General features: G+C 41.2%; 2 protein-coding genes across 4 annotated transcripts in view; one reads left to right on the top strand and one right to left on the bottom strand.

The window, feature by feature from the left end:
- Window positions 1–5,739: 5,739 nt before the first annotated feature.
- On the bottom strand, window positions 5,740–12,979 carry adma (adrenomedullin a). 2 transcript variants are annotated; one of them, XM_061247004.1, is made up of 5 exons: window positions 12,669–12,979; window positions 8,027–10,417; window positions 7,403–7,519; window positions 7,142–7,267; window positions 5,740–6,969 (listed from the first exon to the last, which is right to left on the bottom strand). In XM_061247004.1, exons 3-5 carry the CDS (start codon window positions 7,504–7,506, stop codon window positions 6,711–6,713), a joined length of 489 nt encoding a protein of 162 aa, XP_061102988.1. In that variant the 5' UTR covers window positions 7,507–7,519; window positions 8,027–10,417; window positions 12,669–12,979; the 3' UTR covers window positions 5,740–6,710. The 2 variants fall into 2 exon arrangements, with proteins under 2 accessions (XP_061102988.1, XP_061102989.1); XM_061247005.1 differs by having other exon boundaries at window positions 12,838–12,979.
- The window catches only part of sbf2 (SET binding factor 2), a 108,254-nt gene continuing 103,088 nt past the window's right edge, over window positions 11,870–17,035 (top strand). For both annotated transcript variants that reach the window (XM_061247003.1, XM_061247002.1), the window contains exon 1: window positions 11,870–12,015. In XM_061247003.1, the coding sequence (XP_061102987.1) occupies window positions 11,934–12,015 (82 nt within the window). In that variant the 5' untranslated portion in view covers window positions 11,870–11,933. The remainder of the gene's footprint in view (window positions 12,016–17,035) is intronic.

Raw genomic sequence — 17,035 nt, 5'->3', positions numbered from 1 at the left:
CCCCTTCTCCACTATTCAGAAATTAATAATCGATAGATCAACAGTTGACTTCAATATTAATATATTTTAAATTAAATCAAATTGCCGTCCCTTTATGCCACAGCCGACAGGTCTTGCGCACACACAGCAGGCCTTGCTTGTACAGGGACTGAGTGCAGCGAGTAGATTGTGCTAACAATTTTCACACCGAATGAGGGATGCATATTTACATATTTACAAAGGTACATATCTACTAACAATAGAAAATAAATAATGTACAATAGAAAATAAATAATGTAGTAATAGTTCAATTTATTACAAGACTATTGGGACAGGGTCCTTCATGACATAAAACATTATCTGACCTAATGGCCAATAAATGTTTTAGTCCCATTGCATATCTCCTCCCATAGTTCCATGAAATGTATATACACAGATTTTTTTTAGATATGTAGTATGGACATGGTTGCCTCACAATAACAATGTCCTGGGATTGAATCCCAACCCGTGGTCTTTCTGTGTGGAGTTTGCGTTTTGCTATTTTTCAGCACTTAATCTCTCTCCCAGGCTCCCTCCTTCTCCAATATAATTTAATTGTGGTTGTTACATTTTGGAGTTGAGAAGGGGTGGTGAGGTGGTCCAGACCATGGCCATAAAAACCTGACATTGTCTTCAATACAGATTTTATGTCTGACTCAAAATATCTGTTATTACACAGTAGTGTGCAGAAATTTGGGCACCCCTTGTCAAAAAGCCTTTTACAATTAATATCTAAGTGAACAGTTAAACATGACATATTTATTCACATTTTAAAGCAAGCACTTTTTGAATTTTTTACAGTTTCAAAATAATAAAAAAGGGAAAAGGCCCTGTGTAAAAGTTTGGGAACCCTGTGAGTTTGTACTTTGTAACTCCTCCTCAGGCAATTAAAACAGCTTGTAAACACTTCCTGTAGCCAGCTAATAGTCTTTTTTCTCCAAGTATACCTTCTTTAGTGGTGGCCAAAAAGCTCAATTTTGGTTTTATCAGTCCAAAGCACATTGTTCCAAAAGGCTTCAGGCTTCTCAAGGTTTTCTTTTGCATACTTCAGACGCTTAATTTTGTGTTGAGTTAATTCTTTGTATTGTTGTCCTGTGAACAGCTAGATCTATGTTTGCTACTCTTTTTTGCAGTGATGTGCCCTGAAATTAGACTCACCTGACTCATTGAAGCCCTAACTATTAAATAGCCAGGGTCTGGGTCTTAGAAATCATCTTTTTTAAAGTAACAAAGAATAATCCAAAAGGTTTCCCAAACTTTTGCACAGGGCCTCTTTCGTTTTTTAAAATTTATAAACAGTAAAAAATAAAAATAAAAATAAATCTTGCTTGAAAATTTACACTGTTTAGAGTTCAGGTTTCCTTTTCGATCACATTCAGATTCATTGTGACATTTATACCAGGAGTGCCCAGATTTTTGGAAACCACTGTAGTTACATTATTTTGAATAGATATTTGGTGGATGTGTAGTGGATGCATCCCTCTGTGATACTTTACGATTATTTCCAAAAATGTCCAGCACTGTCACTTTAATAGAAGTATAGAATTCATCGCTCCAGTGCATACCAGACCACAGGGCCCCACTGCTCTACTCTGAGTAATCACTTCTTAAAGGCTAAAAGCAGGGGATCTATGTGTACATGATTCATCTTTTTAAGTAATATTCTCGAGGAGACTACCAAGAGTAAGTGCCAAGTATTCACAGACTTAATGTGCCTGAATCCCATCAGCTTTGCAATAAATATCGAAACTAGTTCCATTTTCTGTATTCTACAGTTTGCTCAGAGATACTGAGGCACTATGACCCTCTGATATGTGCAGATAAGTCAGAGGTTGAGTTTGTGGGGCAATGCCACACTTCCTAATCAGGTGGTAGAAGTATGTTGGGACAGGAAGAAAGATGGGCAGGTCTTATGCTGATGATATAAGCACAAGAAATCCTGTCACTGCAATAAAAAGGCATCAAATACATTCCTCTAAGCGTTTACATTTGGTAGAAAATATGCAAGCTTTAGCCTATTTTATGACAAAAACACACTGACTGTGAAGTCCTGGGGCTTGCCATAAATCCTTATTAAGCCTTGTAATGGTCAATGAGGGGTCTTTTACATTGTGATTGTCGGATGGCTGGGTCACTCAGATGATGCTAAGACAGTGTTTTCTGATATATATTTACAAACAAGGGGCAGAATTCTGTCTCGCTGCAACCAGTTATTTCTGATCAGGAAAACAATCTGGTTAAAACCAACTATGCCTGGATGTCCCATGATGCACTGCTGACCTATCACCCAGGTAGGGAAGGGCCATTTCTTTCTTAGCTTCACTTCACTTCACTTTAAGCTGCTGGGAACTGGATTTCATCATGTTCATCTCAAGACAGGGTTAAATCCAATTCCCATACGCAGTTTAAACCTTGCAAATAGCTCATAGAATGATGGGTACTTGTGCCCTGGAGGTTTCATTTGGCAGGATAGTCCCTGCTGTGTGTGCAATAGTGCCTCCTCTGATCAATAGTATGTTTATGTACCTCCTGCAGCCAGCTTTACTCCTCTAGCACAATTGCAATGTAATGCAATAGCAGTGTTATCTGGTGGACTGCTGGCAAGAAAACTGCTTTTTTGTATGTCGGTTTTAGCCATTCATGTGTAGTGCATTTCGTAATTAGCAGCAGATGGCACCATTACTCTTCGGTTTAGGCTTAGATGTAGAAGTACGCAAGTACAGCAATTCGACTGCAGCTACACCATATCACAGGTAACTAAGGCCATTTCATTGTTTGTTTGTTTGGAGATTGATAAGGTGTATTTACATCTGCCTCTTTATAGTTGATAGAATTTCAATAACAAATAACGAAAAAATAAAATACAATTAACACCAGGCAAAAAAGGGGCACTCTTTAAATCCAGGCAGACCTGCTGTTTCCAGGTCAGCATTCAAATACAATAGGGTACCTCTTGGTTGGGGCCAATATTTTGATATATGATATTTTAAACCAGACAAAAAGGAACCGTTCAAAGTTTTTGTCCAGTGCTTTTTACATGGACTTAAATACACTTACAAACAGGGACTTCTTATTGTTCCTTCCACACACTGAATCATTTCCCGCCATATATCTTTCCTGGGGGAAAATATCCATCCATCCATCCATTATCTGAACCCGCTTATCCTGATCAGGGTCGCAGGGGGGCTGGAGCCTATCCCAGCATACATTGGGCGAAAGGCAGGAATACACCCTGGACAGGTCGCCAGTCTATCTCAGGGCACACACACCATTCACTCACACACTCATACCTACGGGCAATTTAGACTCTCCAATCAGCCTAACGTGCATGTCTTTGGACTGTGGGAGGAAACCGGAGTCCCCGGAGGAAACCCACGCAGACACGGGGAGAACATGCAAACTCCGCACAGAGAGGCCCCGGCCGACGGGGATTCGAACCCAGGACCTCCTTGCTGTGAGGCGGCAGTGCTACCCACTGCACCATCCGTGCCGCCGGGGGAAAATATATCTTTGGTAATTACACTTCGTAAAGCACACCATGAAATATGAGACACTTAATTACTCTTGGATCTATGGATGCTGTGATCTATATGCTGCAAGGGATAGCCTTCGCCCCAGGGCTCTAATGTGTCTATGAAAAATCGGAGTATTTGTGAATATTTCACATTGTTAGACATTTTGGCAACATCCCACTCAGTCCAGCGTGGTCTGGGCCAGAGATGCACAATTCATGGCCTGCCTTAATACATAGCACCACTCCAATTCTCATTGTTTCACTGACTTTTAACACCATGACTGACACAGGACCATCAGATAGGAGGTTTGGATGCAGTGCTACTCAGCCAAACACATCTCTTCTCTATTATTCAAGATCCTTCTGAAATGGACCAATAGAAAAGCCAGCATTAGGCGTCAAGGAAGGGGACAGGGGCCTGCACCCAACAATGCACATTTCACAGGGGTCACACTACCCACTTTGACACCCATCTAAGTAACTCTCAGGTTTGGCAATATAAAGACACTTCTAAATCCAGCTGAACTGTTGCTTTCCAGCACTGGAGTTGTGCCCCCATGGTCTAAGAGAACAGAATTATCAACTGCAACAAGAAAAGCTGTCCAGACAATGTGTACACAAGGTGAATTCCGTCCAACTATTATATGGTAAACAACTTTCAATCTGCTCAATCTTTCTCGTCCTGTTTTCCCCTGATGGGGACACAAATTAGTTCACTCTGAATGACTGAGAGTAGATACCTTGTTAGGGCTCTGTTCACCTGACAAAGCACCCGAGTTCTACTTTAAAATGAGAATGTATTCCTTTATTATAAAAACCGTATGTGATTTCTGTAATGTTGGAAAATACATTGGCAAAACAAAAAGGGACGGCCTGTAGCCTAGTGGTTAAGGTAAATGACTGGGGCACGCAAGGTTGGTGGCTCTAATCTCTGTAGCCACAATAAGATCCGCACAGCCGTTGGGCCCTTGAGCACGGCCCTTAACCCTGCATTGCTCCAGGGTTAGTCTCCTGCTTAGTCTAATTAACTGTAGGTCGCTCGGGATAAGAGCGTCGGCCAAAGGCCAATAATGTAATGAAATAACTGTATTTTAAGTACGTATGTACCACTAGATGGTGCTGCGCCCTTTTGTACCTTCTCCTAACCTGTGAGGAGACCCCAGAAGCCTTCGGCAAAACAGATTTGTAAGGCCCCAATGTCAATAAACGATAATGTAAATGCCGAGTCATAATAGGCCAACTAATCTAGTGAATTGGTGAAATGCTTCGTAAATGCGTCTCTATTCAACTCCTATGTAACGAACTACAGTATAAATAAAACAGTAGTTCGCCAAAAATAAAATTAAAATTAAAAGAAAACTATTGAAAATTACATTTTCTTTTAAGAGAAAATAATGTGGCAACGATATGAACCTTACTGTCTCCATTTAACTGCATTGTTTAACGAGTAGTTGCAATCTTCGACTTTCTGAACACAAGACTGTAAATGTGTTGTTAATGCTCATGGCTAATTGTGAAACCTGTGTGTGCGAGTCCGAGCTCAGACAGTGATGTCAAGAACGCATTAACGCCAAGTCTGGCTCCAAGTGTCACGCTTCGAGGTGCCTGGTACATATACGTGTCTGTTCTGTATCTAGTCATATAACACAAATGCAAGAGTGAATTCCTTCAAGGCAGTATGAGACTTTAAGATAATGTGTAAAGAAACGGTCCCATTTTCCTGTCTCGTGCGCTCGCGTCCTATAGGAGCCGCTAATGATCCCAAATCGCATTTTATGCAACCCGTGCCATTACGCGCACTCCGAGGAGGAATGCTTTGTAGTTACCACACGGGGCACCGGCGTCTCGACTGTCAACTGTCGAGCGAGATCAAGTCTGTCTGCAGACCCTAATGCTTTTCAGCTTTCGCTGAAGCTGGTTGAGGTATTGGGCAAGGCAGCAAGTATGCGCAGCGTGGAGCAGGAATGTGGTTGGCACCTCGACCGCCCTCGGGGCAACATTAACAAGACCTTGTAACGACTTAACTCAAACCAGGTGGCGCGCGTCTCGCGTGCCGCAGACGGAGGCGAACAGACAATAGTGTGTCGTTCGCAATTTACTGCATCCGGCGCTCATGGTAGAGAGGTTCTGGACAACTTCAGGTTTTATGTACGCACATGTTTATTGTTTGACCATGTTTCACACATAAAATAAATCAAAAATACAAATTATTATGACATAGGAAAAAACTAGTTTTTATTTGACCACATTTGGAAACACTTAACATTCATAACACAAATGGTGGAAACAAACAAAGCTATAATGCCCTTATACATTTTTTACTGTATAAAAATAATTTCATCTCCATAAGTACAGTTACAAGTTACAAGTAATGGATATATTTATATATATATATGTATAAAATATTTAAATAGTGATATCTCAGCATTTGAATCTTATATACAGACTGGCGATAAAAATATATATAGATTGCACTTTCGATTGCATTTTTATAAAAAAAAATTAAGTTCAAGTATGATACAGCCCTCTTTGGACTGGTGACCTTGTGATTTCTAAAAACAATTATTTCCCATACAGTGTCCAAAAGGCCTAACAGCTTTATACTTCTGTATCTGAAGTCAGACTCCCTATATCTAGTGTAGCTAATGTGCAGAGATAATCCAAGCAAATGAGTGCTGGCATTTCGGACATAACCCCCCTCAGTCTGTTTGTGTTAGTTTTGCCTGTCCAGTTCCTCCAGAGAGGGGAGAGGGGTGTCCAGCCCAGTGTCCCATGAGCGGAAGTCTCTGCCTCCCGAGCGAGCCCGTCCCACAGGCCACTCCAAGATGGACACAATCTGCCCCCGGCCTCCTCTTTTTCTGTCAAGCCCTGGCACCCCCCCTAGAGCCCACCCCACCCCCAGTGTTGCTGTGCTTCCGTGCCTGCGATGCTGGCGATCCTGGGTCTCCTAAGGCACGCTGACGGCTCTCCGCCACTCACGCCTGGAAAGAATGCAGCGGAACGCTCTTTGGCGGGGAGACCGAGGCATCTGCAAAGTTCGGGAATCAGCCAGAAGAGCTTGGCTGGGGGGTTGGCAGGACACCCCCCCCCCCTCCCCTTATCTCCCCTCCTCCCTGCTAGTCTCACGTCCATTGGGTTTCGTGGAGAGAGCCTTCCATCGCAGTTTTCAGTCCGCCCCCTAGCTCTTCACCTGCTTCAGCTGTCGCAGGTCGCCCGGCGCGGCGGCTATGTGGCGCAGCAGCGACCGACGTCTCCGGCCGTACCCCCCCGGGCTGATCTTTTCGCTGGGGGCATTGTCCACCTTCAGCTGGGTGTTCCACTGGTGGATGCGGTGTGCCAGCTCGTGCACCGTGCAGGTGGGCAGGAAGGCGCAGCCCGTCCTCCTGTTCTGATTGACTGAGCCTTTGTTTCTCTTTGCCCGGATGCTGATGTCCGTGCTGGAAGAAGGGGAGGTGGGGCATTAATTTTTCGACTCTCATATCTGCAGAAAGCCTATCTCATTACTTTCATTTTGTCACTTTGATTGCATAGACATTACTAGCTGGAGGTGCGCAACAAATGCACATTAAAAAGTACTGTTGAATAAATAAAATGAAACATATTGTTTACCTGGAATGAGGCTTCAAGGTGTCTTTGACATCTTCCGGCCGGACGAACTGCACTGAGGCTGGATCGCTTTCTGCAGGCACACCATGTAGAGCTCTTTTCGTCCTGCTCTGCAGCCAGGTGCTCAATCTGTGGGAGGGAAAACCGGTTCATCAAACACCAACCGACTGCTTTAGGATGGACCACAGAAAGAAAGGTCATGCACACACCAAATGTTTCCACTGAAGCACAGTGAAATCATTTATCCTGATGGAGTCATCTTACCTCTTTTTCATCACTGAACTCAGGTCCAGTTTTGCACTGTCCACAGCCGGCGCAACAGAGGCTAGAAACCACCAGCAGAAGAAGGTCTGGAGGAGCAGTTTCATCTTGGCTGGAAACCTGCAGAAGTAGAACTGTACTTGTTAGCCATTGACCACATTTAGAAATGGATGACTTATCACTTCTGCCCTCTTCACTAACACTAGCCTCCCCCTGCACTGCTGGCCAGCACATCTGCAGTTCCCGGGTCAAGAGAAATCCTTGCTCTTGTCATTCATTTGACTTGTCAGGCTGAGGTTATGTTTTGTTTGCTAAGTGAGCTCATAGCCATTCTTCTGGCCCCTGTTCAGTCTGGAGTAGAAGGGCACGATCTGTATACCAGACTTGTTCAGAAGCCAAGAATACTCCACCCCAATAATACTACTCCCTGCCCTGTCAGATCACAAAACAATCGGATCTTAATGCAATCTAACACAAAACATACACACACACTCACAAACCTTCCCTTCTTCTATAACAAGGCAGATAACCAAGCCCCCTCCCCCCAGTCCATTGCACTTGTACCCTGACTCCTCAGCTCACTCAGTGGAAAACCAGAGAAAACCAGCAGTATCAGGTGTAACATACCTGAAGTTATGAAGTTATCAATAATCCACTTGGGTAAGGTGTTGAGCGCGAGTCTGTGAAGTGAAAGTGTCCTAGAAGCTCCAAGGCTGCTGTTTAGTGCTGTTAGGCAGCTGTGACACTGTTCCAATGGTCTGAGCTTCAGAGTCAGAGGTAGGTGCTTTTATACTGATGGTGGGTGGGGCTCTGGGGCTGACTCTCATCACAATGCCTCCAGCAGCCAGCACACTGCTGCCCGAGGCTGTTCACCCTGTCTCTCAGCAGGGAAACGCAGTCAAAGCAAGGATTTAAATGACATGAAGATAATAAGATATTTACTCAGAATAATAAAGGATATGTTTAAATTTCACTTAGCTGAAAGAGACCGCATGGACCAACAAATCTGATGTGAAAATCTGATGATTACGGAATGATTTTTAAGTCAGACCATCTTTATGTGTGCTTTTTTCAAATTTTACAACCTGTTTCTCATTTGAAATAATTTTCTAAAAAGATTACATGAAAGATTGTCTTGTACTGATAGTGATTCGTGGCCATGATTCACAATTGCTTGTGGCTTATGAATTGAGTAAAGTACTCAAAGGCATATTTTACAACATATTTTGGAGAATTAATTTCCACTTGTATAATAAAAAGGATGGAAAGGCAGTATCTCAACTCATATCACGGGTCAAGGGGATAATTACTTGTTTCACCTCTTAAATTCCAGAAACCATTTTTTTTTTTATATTCAAGGAATGTTGACACAGGGACTGCTATAGGCAATTTCAGGGTACAAGTTTAATGGTAACTGATTGAGTAACAGCTGGCTTGTCAATGCAATTTAGGAGAAGAACATTCCAAAACAGAACTTCTGGACATAGCCACTTATTTATGCCAAATAGTTCAAATGACTGACATTTCTTTAAAAAAAATTCACAAATAATACTTGGATTTAAAATAAAACAATTACTTTTGATCAAAAATTCATTGACTTAAAATACATTCAAGTTCAAGATGGCAAATACATATGTTTGCATGGTTTACAAGAGTTCAAATTTGATCATTTACCTTCACTGCCAGGTATGTTGAATTTATAATGAATAATTGGATTCTTGGGAAGGACATTGTGGGTGAGACATTTTTCAACACAACTATTCAAACAAAATGTACATAGAGAACATGAGGCATATATTTGATCAGGCTTTTTATTATTTGTATTTTATTATTATTTAACTGTTCATAAACTCTTGCCTTTTACTGCAATTTCAGTTGGGTCTTTGTGTATCAGTTATAGCTTAGTGTGAAAATGTGAACGATTAATTCTGTAAAACAGTAATTGTTTGTGGCTAGTTGGTAATGATAATAGCCTCTGGTGAAACTAAGCTCTCTATGCTCTTGTTGTCCTTATATGGTCACTTTGTTTGGATTGAGCAATAAAGATACCGCCCGCAGTCGTTTGTGAGTTGCTCCTTATATAGAAATCGTTTTCTGGCGTTATTGGTGATAATGACATACACTGAACTGGAACCTTCTTTGCCATCACTCAAGTCACACAGGCAGAGAGGTGATCTCTGGTGTACCTGGGGTAATTTTTGGCAGCTCTGCTCTCATAGTGATTAGATACTCTAGAGTTAATCACATGTCCATCATTTTGGTTTTGATAGACCTGGAAACTGTGGGATGGTCCTGGATTCTTTGACTTTGTGATACAGTATATACTCTTTTTTTCACCAAAAGAGCTCATCTCGTGTTGTCAAGCAATTTCAAATGCAGTGAATGATCTGTGTTGCTCGTCCAACAGAGTGGATGTCAATGTAAAAAGACAAATTGGGCAATTAAATGAAATCCATACTTACTTGCGTGAGTCTTACGCACGCACATTGGTCTGTGTGATATCTTGCCTAACATTCGAGAACTAGTACTCATTCATGCATTGGCTTTCTTTTAAATACTTTTGAACATACCTTTCAGCACAGAACAATGTTCCCTGAGCAAAGAAAATACCTTCCTCTAAAACAACTTACTTCAAAAGAAACCTTGAGGTCCCCTTATCCACTGCCCTCAATTCAAGAGACTTGAAGAACTTCAAGTTCAAGTTGAGGAGAGCTTTTTATCATGTAATGACCTCTTTTCTAAAAGAGAATGTCCAGGCATTTTTACATAGACCTATTCCGTTTCATTAAGTGCACTGGGGAAGGAAGTTCTGACTCGGGCAGCTAGTAAGTATTTTAAAGCTGTTGACTTCCTGGCAAAAACAGTAGAGAAGTGGAGAACCACAGGGCTTGAGTGTTTTTCCACACCACTCTGTTGTTTTCTTTCAGCATTTGGCAGGACACGTCTACAGGCGACTGTTCGTGCTTCACAGTCAAGGACTGCTGCTTTTCACCTCCATCATAAACCCATTCATGTGACCTGCGTAAACACACACAATCAAGTCTGAACCATAGACTGGAAAAGGTCTGAACAAGACAATGCATTTGCCCAACAATTGTGATCAGAAAGACTGACAAGTGATGCAGTGCTAGAGGAGCACCTGTGTCATTGCAGTGCAGTTTCTTTCTCATGTGACAGTTTAACTGGAACGACTTCAGCCAAACACGAGGTTTTACACCATTTGCACCCTTACTGATTATTTACAGTGTCTATTTACAATATTCTTTTAAACACGGCTTCCTTTGCTCAAAGGTTTTACAGGGTTGCCATTTAAACTGTGGAATGAGTAGTCAATGGGAGTTTTGGTTATCCAACAAATAAGCTTTTATAAGCTCTTAAATGTTGGACTTTTTTCTCTTAACATTGCACTGATCTAGTTCACATAATCTAAAATCATTTCCACATTCAACAGTCAGCACTGAAACACATCCTACTGTTAACACTGAAGAAACCTAGTAGGCCTATGCAATGTTTGGACTTTCTTACTTGTCTATCCTTTGTGAATGCTTCCGAATCAACAGCTCAATTAGGTTGAATATGTCATTGATGTGGTAAGGTTTATAATTTCTGTTGTTTTAGCTCTGTACTCCAGTACATTGGATTATAAATAAAACAATGATTATTTTTAGGGGAGCAAAGGCAATTGGAAGAATTATCATACTACGAAATAAAATCATATTTAATAACATTAATCGGTCTACAAAATAATTGTATGCCACTAAAGAAGTCAGATTTGCCTACAACTCAATTTTGTTATAATCTGGTTCATTGAATCAGGATTGTTCTCAGACAGAACTTCGGCGGCCTTCCAACTGTCTCATATATGAACCTAATCAAAAGTAAGAATACCACATTATGAATACCATAGCCTATGGCCTATGTAGTACGCGACCCAATATATTTTAGCTTCAAAGATTCATCCGTCACGTATAGTCGACCTGTGCAGGCTACGCCCGTAAAGAAAGTCATTTTGACATTTTACATTTTTAAGTCATTTTCAAGAGGGAACGTTTCACAAACCCGTACAAACCAATTTAGCCGCCCATATTTGTTGCAACGTCAGTCAGGCTGTGTGCTCCTTCTCTTTCTGTTTACTTCTTATTTATTCAAGTATGCAATAGACTTTCGTTTTCAATATCACTTTAGAGCCTAACGTTATAAAATGTGTTGATCCAATCTGACGTCTGACGTCAATCTGATTTTCCCCAAGCCCCTCAATATAATTGAGGTTCTGTTCAGTTCCGTTAGTATGCTATATTGATGCGTTGATCTATATGTGACTACTGTCTACTGTATATCTGTAACCACTGCTGAACAAGCGAGCGAGATATTTGCTTCATGCACCTGTGAAACTTTCAAGCACGGCGCGCTGGTATGTTTGTAAACTAAGTGGCCCACGCCCATACAGGAGCACCAGCAGCCACACGCAGGCGCAGTGCAATCTCTTGTGTCAAACATGGCTGTGCCTTTGGAGAGAGAAAAATGCTGAATAGCTATGGAAATTTTCGCAAAAGGATCAAACATGGCGAGACTGGCTGATTATTTGATTATCGTTGGATACGATCATGAAAAGGCCGGTGAGTTTCGACTGGACCAACTTTTCAAGAAAAGTCCGTCCTTTGTGGAGGCCGTGTAGGCAGTGGGTTGGGTTCTACTAAGTTAGTTATTGGTGTCCTGAGATTGGATGGCTAGCACTGCCTGTGTTTCATTGCTTTGATTGGAAAAGTATTTATTCGCAGCCTATTCGCTACTAGTAGTGAACACATGTATATGACGATGAAAGAAGCAACCACGTTAGGCGACTGCGAGGCTTGTTTCGCGGATTTAGGAAGTAATGCAAACTTTCTTGACACTGCATAAGTTAGTCATATCCTGCCTGAGTTGTTCAACGTTAGCTCAATTAGCTGACTGGCTAACATGAATGACGTAGGGATGGATTGTCAGTTACGACGCTGATCATAGCAAAGTTGTTCGTTGTCTGAAATCTGCATTTCAACCATAGACTATATTTAAAAAAAGATTAAAACTAATCTGTGGTTTCACACATGCCCAGAGTTGATTCGAAATTCGGATTCCGAATATAATATCGTCTAGCTAGCCTAACTAGCTAAAATATCGCTACAGTTATCTATTTACCTTAACTAGTTATGACCCTATCTATAAGCTAGCTGTCACTTTCTGTGATGTTGGTATTATTTTCACCTACTGTGTTTTAAGTTTGAAAACTTACTCTGTGTCTGTATATACAGCTTCGTGGTCCACTGGTTTTCAGAGTTTTAGCCAAATTTACAATGCTGTTTTTGTTTAAATTAACCGTGCCTGTTCACACCACTGTATTTCCTTGTTTGGCCAGTGCTGCGTGCGTAGAATTATTATCTTTCGGTGTGAACGTCCCTTACTTTCTTTGAAGAAGATCCAGCTTTCGCCCCTTTCTTCAACGTGGCTGGCTTCGAGAAGCCACAGGTGTTACCAATAGAGCGTTACAAAAGCACATAGGGAGATATCACTGTTCACTATTACTGTACAACATCTGGTGTTACAGTGATGACGTCCTTTTGTAGGCCAACCAGGAAGTTTCTTGGTTCTTCCGCCATGGGTTCCAATGTTTTTTCTTCTATGCTTGGGTTCCAATGTTTTTTTTCGATTTCGATTTCTGAAGTAAATAAGCTGTGTGTGTTTAAACAGCTAAAGGGAGTTTCATCTTTTCTTCTATGACATAAATCACACCCTTTAATATCTTAGCTATGAATTTAGAAGCCGCTATTTAAACCGCTTTAAAATGTTGATAACACCAACACAGGAAACATATTTCTCCATATATTTTATATTGCCATATATTTTAAATCCTTCTTCAAATATATTTTTTTTTGTGCCGATTTTTTTATATTTGGGCCTAGCATATATTCCAAACTAGATCTTCAATATATGTTTTCTGTATGTGCAAATTGCTATATTGAGCCTAATATAGAATTGCAAGGGAAGCTAACTATAGTGCACAAGTAATCTGTAATATAAGCATGGGGTGACTTTTCATTACTTTGCACAAAGCCAGGTGTGTTTTTATTTGCAAACACCAGTTTGAGTGCATAGGCCAACAACCGGTGTTTTGGGAGAAGTGGTGGGATGATAGCATCACCCTTATAGTGGTACCACAGTTATATTAAGGGGTGCTTTTAGGTAATCTCAGTCTATTTCCATCTCTGTGTTACCAAAATATTAAGAAACAGAAGGGTGGGAATTTATTGGGAGGATATCTTCCATAGTCATTCTAGAACAGTCTGGCATGTTGGACGAGGCTTCAGCTAAAGGGCAGCTGAGTAGAGATATTCCAGTTTTGTACAGCAGTGGTGGAAATTTGTGACCGTTTGTGAATTTAATGCCAAAAGTAAAATGTCTTGCTGGTTAATCCTTAAGCACTGTCTCAGTGCTATACTTTTGGTGGTAATAACTGTTAATATAAACTAAAAAAAACCCCAAAAAAACAGTAAGGGCATTGAATTTCAGGTTAAACGAGGTAAGATTTTATTTTTGGAGAAATTAACAGATCAGTCAACACAATGTTTCGCCTCTGACTCATAACTCCCATAAGAATGAAAAATTAACAATCTCTGATTGGAAGTCATGCATTTGTGTTTTGGTTAAAAATGTTTTGCCTAAGGTGCTGTTAATCAAAATGTAACTTTAGGACATAGCGGCCTCATGAGAAAGCACCATGTGTTACAGTGACAAAATCACATTCTTTCCTTGGAATGTAAAAACAGCTCTATTGGAATTCTACCATCCATCACTAAATGTTTCCAAGCTTTAATCATTGGCATACCCCATGGGCAATTAAAGTGACAGCTACTGTTTGGTTTACAGGCAAACATAGGCTATCCGTGTCTAACATGTGAGAGGTGCTGTATCCTAACTATGAGGGACTGCTGATGCTAATTCACCATTAAATTGGCTATTTGTTACATTTATTTTTTTGTTACATTTACCATATTTAGCCAATAGGATAGGTCCCTATATGGCTGGTTACTGACAACATTAATAATTATCACCAAATGCAATTACACTGTAAGTGATTTTAATCGGCGGCAGTGCAGTAGAATAAAGGATACCCAAGTGGAACCTACCAAAGGGAAATGTACAAATTTTAAATGCGTCATTAGCAGTTTCCGCAGTATCAATCATACTGTTCAGATTTCCAGAGAAACACTTTTTTTTTTTCACTTGTTTTTTCCCCTGACCATTCCATATAAGAGATGTGCATTAGTTTAACCATCCACCGTGCATGGGGGTCAGTGTTGATGTCATGAGCTTAGCAAGTACAATATGGTGTGGGGATCTGCTGATTCAAACCTAACCTTGGGGTCGGGATCACAGGGGGTGCTGGAGCCTATCCCAGCATGCATTAGGTGAACGGCAGGAGTACACCCTGGTCAGGTCGGCAATATATCACAGGATACGCACACTGTTCACTCACACTCTCATACCTAGGGGCAATTTAGACTCCTATTAACCTAACCTGAATGTCTTTGGACTGAGGGAGGTCACCGCAGCACCCAGAGAAAACCCCCGCTGACATGGGTAGAAAACTCTGATACAGCAGCCCATAAACACATTTTGGATGTCATTTTAGCAATGTCCCATCAGTGGCCTTGCATCCAGGAAAGCAACGCTTGGGTTACCCACATCGTATTGCTGCCCGTGCTGCATGCACATTGTGTCTGCACTGTGGTGTCAGATCACTTGCGGTTTTATATTTGAAAGGAACCTGATCTGCTTTCAGTTTGTGCTCCACTGCAGGACTTCTCCAGCTCAGTTGGAAGTGAAGTGGACGGGGCAGGACTCGGGCCAGCTCGGCAGAGGCAGGTGGAAATGACCACTGCTGAACAGTATGAACTGTGAAAGGCTCATGGTGCATATTTCACTGATTCAACCCAGCCAATGTTACATGGACTGCGGATGAGCTTGGCTGGGGCAGACCGATTATATAAGAGTGGTATTTATGATAAGTAATGTGGGTCATATTGAAAGCAAGCATTTGTGTCGCAAGATGAAAGTCTTAGTGCTCTCAAGGGGAAAGATAGTTTGTCCAGTTTGGTGATACGTTTCATTTCTTCAGTGTAAACAGATACCTGAAGATTGCGTTGAGTTCTTGTGCTGTTTGGCCTTTCTCGTAACAGTGGATGTAGCCGGTCCGAATGAACTTGCTTCACCTGAAGCAAGCATTTCTTACTAAATTTGTCTGAAATAGCCCACCTTTCATTTGCAATGCTTGTGAAACTAGTGACGGCCCTACGGTTAACCTTGGTTCAGGTCACCGCATTGCAATGGAATTTCAGGTCCTCTGGGTGTTGTCTTGAAATAGGAGCATCTACTTAATGAGGTATCCCATATCCTGCTTATTGGCAGAGGGGCTCTGTAAATGCATGCTGCAGAAAACAATAAATTGTCATTTGCAGCATGAAACTGAGTCCAGTTAGCTGCCTGCTTTACTCTTGTCACTGAGCACATAATTACCCATTCCATTAAAGCAAAGAAGACGTTATTTCAAGCAGTAACAGGCCAGTCTCTTAAGACGGAACCTTGTATGACTGCTGATTAGGCTTATAGAGTTTTGAACACAGGAAACAAATTATGTAACTTAGAAAAACCAACAAGAAAAAAAGACTCAGATTCTTTTGGTGAGGACAAACGGTTCCACATGCAGACAGACTGATGTCTGTTTGAACACTCTACCGACCCCCAAGCCTTGGTTTTATTAGCCAGTACCTTTGAGGAGAAAAATATGTAAGGGTCAGGTGGGGGGTGAGTTATTTTATCAGCAGATAGCGTGACTCCAGCAGTTTCTGTAGACATTGCCATGTAATTACGGCTTCAACCATCCAGTTGATTGAAGTTGCGTGAAAAACAGATTCCAAAGTTATGTGATGAAAGATTTTATGTTGGCCTGTGCCTGTGTAACAAAAAAACAGATTGTGTCACTATAAGGGATTCATTCTGAAAGCTGTTATGAATGTAAGAATGTGTCATTAATCACACAGCTGTAAGCAGTTTTAAGGATTGTTCATGTCTTATCTGTTAACATTCCGGTCTAAAATAAAATAAGATTTAATTCACGCAGTCTGGGTACCAAGTGCTGTTTCCCATAATTTGGGATGATCCTATTTTATCATGACTTAATGGTTTGCTTGTAAAAATAAAAATGTAATCCCTCAACCCATAGGAACAGCTAACTTTTCAAATTCTAGATGTGCCTGATGACACTATTTTGGTTAACTGAATTATTTTTTGTGAAAGAAAAATATAAATGTTTTTATATAGCTAATTATGGCTGACACATCAGTACTGGACAGTGATCACTTGATTGAAGGGGGTAAGTACTGTAATCATTATTGATTGAATTGAATGGGAGGTTTCATTGGAATGGGAGGCCTGGTCATTAAGGAGTTGCAACAGGGCCTCCACATTAATATGTGATTGAGAACTTCCATTCAGGGCTGGTAATGTAGCCAGTTTCCCCAACACCTCTCACTGCCTTATAGCATGTGCTGGTATCAAACTATTCAAACATATTTCCAGGTTGACTTGGTGTTTATCAAGAAC

Source organism: Conger conger, chromosome 6 (genome assembly GCF_963514075.1).
Source record: "Conger conger chromosome 6, fConCon1.1, whole genome shotgun sequence".
In the NCBI taxonomy this organism is placed as follows: Eukaryota; Metazoa; Chordata; class Actinopteri; order Anguilliformes; family Congridae; genus Conger; species Conger conger.
This window is presented reverse-complemented; position numbering and strand designations above follow the sequence as displayed.